Source organism: Colletotrichum destructivum, chromosome 1 (genome assembly GCF_034447905.1).
Source record: "Colletotrichum destructivum chromosome 1, complete sequence".
NCBI lineage: Eukaryota > Fungi > Ascomycota > Sordariomycetes > Glomerellales > Glomerellaceae > Colletotrichum > Colletotrichum destructivum.
The window spans coordinates 6734314-6743969 of record NC_085896.1 but is presented as its reverse complement, the minus strand read 5'-3'; the positions used below and the strand labels follow the sequence as shown (position 1 = coordinate 6743969).

The window sequence follows — 9656 nt, the reverse complement described above, 5'->3', positions numbered from 1 at the left end:
GATTGATCATTTGACTTTACCTTGTGCCTTGTGCGGAGAGAAATGGGCCTATTGTCAAAGTTGATGGGTAATTCTAGACGCACTCTCATCAAGCGGAAGTTATGGCCAGAGAACATTGAGTGCTCCTCGACCATTTCATGTTGAGGGAACATGGGCGGCAGGGTACATCGTGAGCCTGTGGTACTGGTCGTGATAGTGGTGGCGGCAGTGGTGGATGTGATGAATTAGAACCCAACCATCCGAGAAGTTCCTATTCCTCGTCTTGAGTACTTCATTGCGCATCGGAACTGCCCTGTTGTACATCTTGTGACGACATGGCCACTCTTTCCGTCCTGAACTAGAGGGTCTAGTATGTAGGATCCACATTAACAGGTCGGAGCGAGACTGAAAACTGTGGATCTGCTTGGGACCCTTGAGTCGAATTAGTTAATCACTCAGGAGTCATCACCTTCCCACTCCATGTGCTGATTACAATCGAACCATCGGTGCCAGAACCTTGCTTTTTCCTTCAACTCCCTTCAATTTCACCACAACGGAGGGCGGACTTGCCACTCTACGTCAGCAATATCGAGAACAACAACGCCGACGCGAGGAAGCTGAGGAACTCGCGAAAGCTTCACGACCACAAACACTCCAGGCTTATCTCGAGGCCTGCCATTCGTTCAGTCTCGCCATCCAGGTCGTTACCGACCGCTCCCTAACTACGCAAGGCCACACGATCAACCCAACCGGTCGGGTCTTTCCTCGACGCATTATCCTGTGGGATGACTTCGCAACAGCACAAGATGAGGTCTGGGCCCATTTCTTGGACCAGCAATTCTCTTCCCAGCCCCTCTTCCCATCCCAACATCGACTCGACTATGTGATGTCCCTGGTCGCCTCTAAACAGCGGAATCGGGCTCTGGAATTACGAACGCGATATTGTCGAAAAAGCGGTGCAGAAACTCGTCGAGGAGGCGTACGATAACCTCCGACTGCGAACCGATCTTGGCCTACAGGGAACTGTGACGTTCGAGAGCCATACGAACCTTGGCGAGAACTGAATTCTAAAAGAGCGACATCTGAATCAAGCAGACAGGGAAGGGACATGGATTAGCAAGCAAGAACCTGGTCGTGTGGTTGGGAAGGCTCTTCCCCCTAAACCCAGAACCGGCTGCTAAGAAGAGGTGGAAGTGTATTATACGGAGATTGTGAATACTGTAGTTGCGAACAAGAGCCAAATCGACATCTTGCTGAGGGCAAATAGTATAGCCACTAAGAAACTTGGTGTGTGGCTCGGAACACTGGCTCGAGCAAGACCCTTGATGAGTGGCTAGGAAGACCTTGCCCTCATAGCCAGAAGCAACTGTTAACACGTGGTTGTGATGTAGCCAATTGTCAATTCCGAGCGTCGACGTTCTGATTTGTTATTGACTAGCAGAACAATCAAGACTCCCAAAACAAGGCCAAGAATGTCCACTCGCATCGATTCACTGGTCTGATCGGGCTTGGGTGGGGCCAATCATTGCAGGAACAGCCGCTGGATGAATTCGATACAAGTTGTGGGAAGTCTTCAGGAAGAGTTAGCGGCTAACGGAACTCTTACGGCACAGCCACGGCCGACCGAAGAGTTCCAGCAAGGAGCGGTTGTGATGGTTGCGACAAATAGCTCGGTTTAAGTGACTGTCTCAAGGGCTGAGCCGCGTTTTTTACGCTCGTTCTTACTGTCACAACGCTCCTCTGTCTCTGACTGCATCCTATTCTCGGTGCATCACGATGGGTCAATTTCATCCAGGTCAACCGCCAGGTACAATCGGCGAAGTCCAACTGAGATGCTTGTGCACGGGCCACAACCCTTCCATCGGAGTGGTGTGACCCGTGCAGGCCAAGCTGTCACGGGATCACGTGCCAGGGTGATGTCAAGGGTATCGCGAGTCATGGCGAAGCCATGACCCCTTTTTATTGCGGCGACGCGCCGCTCGCATACAGTAGGATTCGAAATCGGTTTCCATGTTCTTACATGTATGGCCACTGTCACGCTGTGGTTGTCGGTCCAAACAACAGGCCGAGTGGCGGCAAGCCAAACATGCAGTGTGATATGGCCACAGGTGGAGCCTGCTTGGCCGGGGAGCATCCCGGGTCGAGTTACGAGGCAGTTCCCTGTTCACTTGAATTGAAAATGGTGTCTCTGAGTTCGTGAACTGTCTATTACAGTACATTGATAGGTCTCTGGTGAGCATGCTGGATGCTGCTTGAAAGAGCAGTAGGACGATATGACAGACCTTCTCGTGGTGTCCGGTGTCAGTTGGAAGGGCGAGGGAAGCGCGGTGCGTCGCGCGCGGTCGAGAAACCGCGGTTCGATGGTGCTGTGAAAAGTTTCCATCGGCACTCTCGAACCCACAAACGGACTACGCAATCAACGACCACCGCACCACCCACGCCATTTCCGCAGCCAACATGCTACACGGGGGATACTGGCGTAAGAAAACCATCCGACTTGACATTACCTGGCCAAAGGTCGTTCAGTAGCGCGGGAAAGATGGTATCGCCTTTACCAACTCATATTAATCGACACACTATTGGGATGGTGCAGAGTATGCGGTCATAGAGCAGGGAGGGTATTGTCCTACCCTCCTCGTGGTAGTGATGGATGTGATCGGCGTTGAGATGTGAAGACCGGAGATGTCCGTTGGTCCGAAATAACCAACTGTGGTCAACTGAGAGCAGCCTCCTCCAACTTCAATCTAACTAAAACATACTTGGCCAGATGTCAATTCAACTGCGGGGAGGTAGTTACCAAATGAGTTGATTTGGTCGATCGCTCACTCTGTTCGAAGCCGGGAACCCAGTTAAAAATGCCTTTTTCTAGTCGATCGTGAAACTCAGAAAAGCAAGGTGACCGAATGCTTGACATCATGTTGCGAGCATTGACAATTGGCTTCAAGGAATGCCTATTCTCTGGCACCTTTGGATTTATTCTCACATAGCTTAGCTACACATTAACTATAGGACAAGATACGTCATAGCCTGGCTTGTATTTTTTAATTTTTTTTCAGTGTTTGATATAGCCTCGAGGCGCCATAGAGCAAAAATGCACCTGACTACCTTAAGCTAGTGTCAAGGTCTTCTGCGAGGTAGCCCAAGTGATTAGAAAGATCTACTGAGCGTTTGTCTTTTTAAACTTCTCCCCCAACAGTTGCATAGTTTTGTAGTAAACTTGCTCTAACGCAGAATTCAACAGAGCATATGCATGGTTGTCCCCTGGATTTCCTTGAACCAAGATATCAGGCTCGCCGTCCGATCGGATACAAACTACGCAGGCATAGACGTTATTCCCTTCGCCGTCATATGTCACCACTTCAGTTTTCTGAGACGGATACAATAGACGCAGATTCGCTAATTGAATTGAATTAGAGCCCGAACATACATAAATGAAGATTCTTACATTGTATCAATGCTTGCAGGGCCGCAGCCTCTTCGTAGGTACCTCGCGCCATAACGCAAAACTATGAAGTGGTGGAATTTATGGTAATCATAGTGTCAGCACAAGAGTTCAAAGAGTCATGAGAGGCCTGCCCTCTAAATAGAATAGGAAATACGGTTGGCCTGAGCCGCTCCATTATCTAAGCAAAGGCAGCTGTAGGAGCTCAGCGTTCGCCGGGCGTTCGCATGGCTGACGTGGCGAGGCGTGGAAGCCTTCATGTGCACATGATGCACATGCTCAGGCAGACCTACTATGGTACGGGATATGCACAGATGTAGTTATGTACTCGTCGTGCAAAGATCGAGCGCTTCAGCCTTATTCTGATTGGGCCCTCACAGACTACGATACCAATGGCCAACACACTCGGCATATGGCCACAACCTGCATATTAGTGCATGGGCTGCTAGCTCGTATGTGGCCGGCCGCTCTACCGCCGAAGCCGGCCTGGTGCCCACACTAGGAGCGAGGAACAGTACCAGGCACCTGCTCCAACAGACGTCTGTGATGGCGGCCATACAAAGGTTCACCTAGCCCAAGAGGGAGGTCAGAAGGAAGTCGAGGAGGCAGTTCGGGCCAGCCAATCGCGTACTTGTGAACGAATCTCGCAGAGGAGAACATAAATAAAAGAGCCGATTTGAGAAAAAATGTAAGTCTGAGCGGTAGACGCCCAAGGGTGTTCCACGTACATCGTATCTCATAAACACACCTTCAACAGCGCCTCGCATACGTGTGTACTGGGCCCGTGTCAAAAGCTACTTTTCCGGCAGCGCCGCGGCCAAGGCGTTCCTACATTTGTGCATCAAATGGTTCCCATCAATTCTGACAGGGCATCCTATTACACAGACCCGCTTGAGTCATCGATGCCTAATCAAATTATCCGCAATGCTGCACGAGCGCTCCCCGTGTGTGTGATGAGAGAAAGAAAGCAGGGTTTGCTTCATCTTGAGAGGCCTGTCAGAAAAGGCGCTCTGTTGTGCGTCGACCAACCGGAGTGTCGGCGTTGAACCAGGGCCACTCCGATAGTCATGCTTGAGCCAAAGAGTGCGAGGCCAAGAGCGCCATGCGAAGAGCAGTTCAGCGGCGGGAATGAGCCGCGTTATGCCATGACTTCGGGCGATCCCCCTAGCGTTGTGACAAGCAGGCCACAGGCGCTTCCAGAGTTCCGCGGCGAATGAGATGACTCGAGAAGCGAAAATGAGAGACACTCGAGTTTCTCGGCAGGAGCCAGGTCTGCTTCATTGGACGTGGAAACAAACGCTGGTCCACACCACCTACTCAGTGTGATGTATCTTCCAACTGGACACTGCAACACCGTTTGCCCGCCTCTCTCACGGCTTAGCGTATCCCAACTGAAGCAAATGGGGCAGCCTCTTGCGGCTCTCCAAACCAGCTTCACTCATGCGCTGGAAGTTGCTGTGCTGCCTAGGTGGTTCTGCAAGCTCCTTTTGCAAGCGCTTCAGCACGCGATTTCTTATCAAAGCAAGCCCTTCCTCGCCCTGACGTTGCTATAGGCCGGCCAGTGGGTCACTTGGGGCAGGCGAGGTAGCGGCCACCATCCTGCACAGGACATACAGTGCGTGGTGTCGAGGTTTTCCTTTTCTCGCTGATGTGCAGACCTGGCCCTTCCAAGAAACTCCAGTGCCTTCGACATCGTTGCTTGTCTCATCTCACTTGTCGCGGAACTCTGAAAGCGCCTGTGGCCTGCTTCTTGCAACGGCAGGGCGCCTCTCTCAGGGGGAAGCGAGAACTACGTAGGAATCCTTTCTATCGTTCGATCACACAGAGGGGCGCTCGTGCAGCCTTACGGAAATCCGATTGGATGCATATGGCTGAGGCGGGATTTCGGACAGGAGAACCTTGCCAAAATTGCAGGGATTATACTATTCGATTGGCACAAGCGCTGGAAAGCCGGGGCCGCTGCTCTAGCTTTGAGAACGTCCCCAAGACGCCCGCTAGCGAGGCGATCTTGAGCATGCAGGGTGCGCCGCCCGCCTTGGGTAGTTCAAGTCCATGTTCTTCCACATACATACGTACGATTGTGCGGGACCCATCCGCTAACGGAGCCCCATTGTACCCACCACAGGTGGGGGTTGGTGAACGCTACGCGCCTGCCTTGGCAAACCCGTCGCTGTACGGGCTCAGGGGGGCAGGTTTGTCGGTCTGAAGGTCTTCAAGCCCGCGCCAATTAGTTCCACGTTAAATCTCATAATCGCTGGGCATCCTTGTTCCTTGCGTATATTGGCATGCAGCAGCCACGCAGTCGGTGAGCGTAGGAATGAAACACAAGTTCTCTGGTGAGACCACACCGGCGACTAGGGCAGCTCTCTGACCCCCAACCATCTACCAGGACCAGGGCAAAAGCTGATAACATAATTGCTTCGCTTAAATAGCATCGCCAGCTAGCAATGGGTACGCCAGTGGCAAAGACAAACTCCACCATCGGGAGGTGTCATCGCGCTCGGCAGGCCAACCACAAACTTCTCCACAACGATAACGGCGTTTGCCATCCCGCCCGAGCAGAAGGTGGGGGAAGAATCTTGTTGCTTTAGCTTAGAGAGCTTGAATGCCTGGTCCGTGCTGCAATGCACATCGGCCTGACGTACCAGCTTGCCAGTTGGGCAGACTGTGGTACTTGAAACGAGTCACACCGCAGGAACAAGACTTTGGCAAGACAATATGTGCAAGCATGGCCGAGGGGCTTCCGGCATATAAAGAGCCAGCTATGATCTCCAGTACCCCACCACAGGAATAAAAATCATTCGCACCTGTAGCTGTGCCACCTAGCAACATGGGCCCTATTTTGTTAGAATCGGACGAGCATCGCGACTTACTTGACAATATCGATAAGCTGCGCTCCCAAGGCATCAGCAGATATGTTGACTTGCCAGAGATCATTGTTTGCGGCGAGCAGTCTGCCGGAAAGAGCTCGGTATTAGAGGCCATCTCGGGCATGTCCTTTCCCACCAAGGACAACCTTTGTACTCGTTTCGCGACAGAGCTGGTCCTGCGTCGGGACGCTGATGCGGGGATTAGTATTTCGATCATACCTGCACCCGAAAGAACTCTAGCGGAGATCGAACAAATCTCCAACTTCAGACCTCAAGTTGACATCAACGAGCACTTCCTTGGCCAAGTCGTCGAGGATGCGAAGTCTGCCATGGGATTGTCGGACAAAAAGGTCTTCAGCACCGATATCCTCCACATTGAGATACGCGGACCGTCTCAGCCGCATCTTACAATAGTCGACCTTCCAGGACTCTTCAGGGCCGGCAATCAGGACCAGTCTCTCGAAGATGCTACAATCGTCAGGGAAATGGTGCGCAAATACATGGCGAGACCAAGAAGCATCATTCTGGCTGTCGTCTCGGCAAAGAGCGACTTTGCGCTTCAAGAGGTCACCGAGCTCACCCGCAAGATTGATCCACGAGGGATTCGCACATTGGGCCTTGTTACCAAGCCAGACACCTTGGATGCTGGGTCAGAGAGCGAGGCAGCATACCTCAAACTCGTCCAAAACAAAGACGTAAAGTTTCGGCTCGGTTGGCATGTTCTGAAAAATCGCAGTTTTCAGATGAGAGACGCCTCCACGGAAGATCGCGATAAGGCCGAGGACGCCTTCTTCAAATCTGGAGTCTGGGCTTCCATTACCCCACGATTTCTTGGTATCAAGTCACTTAAGCCCCGGTTGAGCAACGTATTGAAGGACCAGATCCTTCTTCAGCTCCCCGGCCTTTTACGCGACATTGAAACCAGCCTCGAGGATTGTCGCCAGAGGCTGAAGCACATCGGTCCATCACGAAAAACAATCAAAGAGCAGCGCCAGTATCTACTGAGAATAAGCCAAGATTTTTCTATCTTGATGAAAGCTGCAGTAGAAGGAAACTACAGTCACTCTTTCTTTGGCAACGCGCTTGGTGAAGACGGATATAAGAGGCGTTTACGAGCGGTCGTTCAAAATACGTTGACAGCTTTTGCGGCAGACATGGAGATGAAAGGTCAGAGCAGAGTCATCACGGAGCATTCTTCACAGACCGGTATTTCTGGTACAAAGGAGATAAGCCGCCTCGAATACATTGACGAGGTGAAAAAGCTCATCAGGCGGAGCAGAGGTTGCGAGCTCCCAGGCACATATAACCCGATGATCATCAGCGAGTTATTCATTCAACAGTGCCGGCCGTGGCGGCAGTTGGCAACAGCAGCAAAGGACACAATTTTGGACTCGGTTCGAAATGAGACGTACGCCATCTTGACCTACGTGGCCAATGCCGAAACAAGCGAATCGCTTATGCGCGTTGTTGGTATGACTCTCGAAAGTCTCAAGACCGGACTTGATAACAAACTGGACGAGTTGATCAAATCACACACCGATGGTCACCCAATAACTTACAACCATTACCTAACCGAGAACGTGCAAAAAGTGCAAGCCGCTAGACGCCGGGTGCAAATGAAGACCGCCCTTGAGAACTTCTTTGGTGATAGAATCGGAAATCAAGAATATTTGGTGAAGCCAACGGTGCTTCTGACACATTTGCTGGACACGACAGAAGTAGACATGGAAGTCTACGCTTGTGAGACCGCAATTGATTATATGAAGGCCTATTACAAGGTAAGTACGTTCATTTTTTGTACAAGCTATTTCCGATACATGTCTCAGTGCTAAAAGTTCTGTAGGTCGCATTGAAGAGATTTATCGATGATGTTAGCGTTCTCGCCATTGAAAACTGTTTGATCCGGCCTCTGCCAGATCTATTCACCTCCAACGTCGTCTTTGACATGGCCGAAGATCAAGTCCGACAGCTTGCAGCGGAAAGCCAACAACTAATCGACGAGCGCGCACAATGTCTTGAAAGACAGGAAGTTCTTGAGATTGGACTCCAGACACTGAGACCTCTCAGCAGACTCAGTATAGTCGATTCAGGTAAGACCGTACGTTCTATCAATATTTGCTTCAGGGTACTGACACTCCTTGATAGATGCTGTGGGAGAAGTTGATCCTGACGAGAACACGTCCCTGACGGGACCAGAGGAGTCTGAAGTCATCTCAGGACATTCGACGCAAGCGGGATCATCAGTAGCTGGCTTGGAGTCTAGGGGAACCGGGGCTGTACCCGAGCAGAATATGCCGGTTTCAGATGAAAAACCTATGTCTACATGGGGTATTGAAACAGCCGCGAAGGAAGAACCTGAGGATCTATGGGGGATTACTGTAACTAGGCAAGCTATAGTGCAGTGAACACAAGGGATTATGCTGTTGTTGTGGGCTTTGGAACCGAATAAGGATATGCATAGGTTGCTTGCAGAACGTTGGTTTGTGCCACATTCGTAGGCACTATAGTATCTTGCGGTTGCATCTTGTCCTTTCTCTGCGCAACCATTGTCAAGCACATGACAAAGAATAATTCCATGTTGCGTGCTCCTGGGGCCAAGAGAGTGTATTTTCCCGACCGCTCGACTGGCGATCTTGTCCATTCTCCAAGCAGAGAAGTCTCAAGTCGCCACGTAAGCTCCTCATATATCCAGATTCCACTGTTCAACACAGACTCAACCTCCCAATAGTATTCAGCCAGCCAGCATTTCTACACACACACACACAGAGTTTATTACGCCCTGGCTAAGCCATAAAGGGCTCTTACGTCTATCTTACATGCTCCCCTTGTTGAGTTTTTACCCTGATCTTGTATAAACCCAGAAGCAAGATCCACTCCCGTCTGTGTCAGTGGTTACTCCTTCCAATCTTTGCGGTTTCTCGTGAAGGTTAGTAGCAGGTACTCTTGGAGCCAATTCCTCCAAGTGTTCAGGTCTCTATTTTCGGCGGCTGAAGCGAGTGCTGCTGTCGGTGGCACGAGGGCGCGTGAGGGGTTAGTCGGTGATTAGTGTTGGTGCTGTGATATTGTGCTGTTGTTGTCCTACGTTTGGTTGATCTGCATATCGAGTCGTCCCGTTGCCATGGCAAACTTCACTGTTTCTCTTACGACGTCCATGCATGGCGACCAATCGTCGGGGTCGGATGCGGCCTTCCCGCCCAAGTAAAATGACAGATTGCCTCTGTGCGTATCAGTTCGTTGGATCATCGGTGCGCGTTGTACTGTCAATAGGTTGCACCGGAAGAGAAAATGCTCGACCGTCTCTGCTGCTTGTCCGCATGCACATTGATCCAAGGCGGCCGCCCCGATCTGGTGCAGGTACCAGTTGA

The 9656-nt window shown here is 51.2% G+C and overlaps 2 protein-coding genes across 2 annotated transcripts; one reads left to right on the top strand and one right to left on the bottom strand.

Annotated features, from left to right (window-relative positions):
- Positions 1-3013: 3013 nt before the first annotated feature.
- CDEST_02041 (uncharacterized protein) lies at positions 3014-3524 on the bottom strand. Its single transcript, XM_062918200.1, has 2 exons — positions 3425-3524; positions 3014-3375 (listed from the first exon to the last, which is right to left on the bottom strand). Exons 1-2 carry the CDS (start codon positions 3474-3476, stop codon positions 3137-3139), a joined length of 291 nt encoding a protein of 96 aa, XP_062774251.1. The 5' UTR covers positions 3477-3524; the 3' UTR covers positions 3014-3136.
- A 2688-nt stretch (positions 3525-6212) lies between these two features.
- CDEST_02040 (Putative dynamin stalk domain, GTPase effector domain-containing protein) lies at positions 6213-9213 on the top strand. Its single transcript, XM_062918199.1, has 3 exons — positions 6213-8069; positions 8135-8381; positions 8437-9213. The coding sequence occupies exons 1-3, from the start codon at positions 6252-6254 to the stop codon at positions 8694-8696; spliced, it is 2325 nt and encodes a 774-aa protein (XP_062774250.1). The 5' UTR covers positions 6213-6251; the 3' UTR covers positions 8697-9213.
- Positions 9214-9656: the final 443 nt, after the last annotated feature.

Bases quoted from the DNA above. Each gene is read 5' to 3' on its own strand.
- CDEST_02040 (XM_062918199.1), top strand. From the start codon at position 6,252: ATGGGCCCTATTTTGTTAGAATCGGACGAGCATCGCGACTTACTTGAC. The intron at 8,070-8,134 runs GTAAGTACGTTC...AAAGTTCTGTAG, and splicing joins ATATGAAGGCCTATTACAAG to GTCGCATTGAAGAGATTTAT. The intron at 8,382-8,436 runs GTAAGACCGTAC...ACTCCTTGATAG, and splicing joins ACTCAGTATAGTCGATTCAG to ATGCTGTGGGAGAAGTTGAT.
- CDEST_02041 (XM_062918200.1), bottom strand. From the start codon at position 3,476: ATGGCGCGAGGTACCTACGAAGAGGCTGCGGCCCTGCAAGCATTGATA. The intron at 3,376-3,424 runs GTAAGAATCTTC...CAATTCAATTAG, and splicing joins CCTGCAAGCATTGATACAAT to CGAATCTGCGTCTATTGTAT.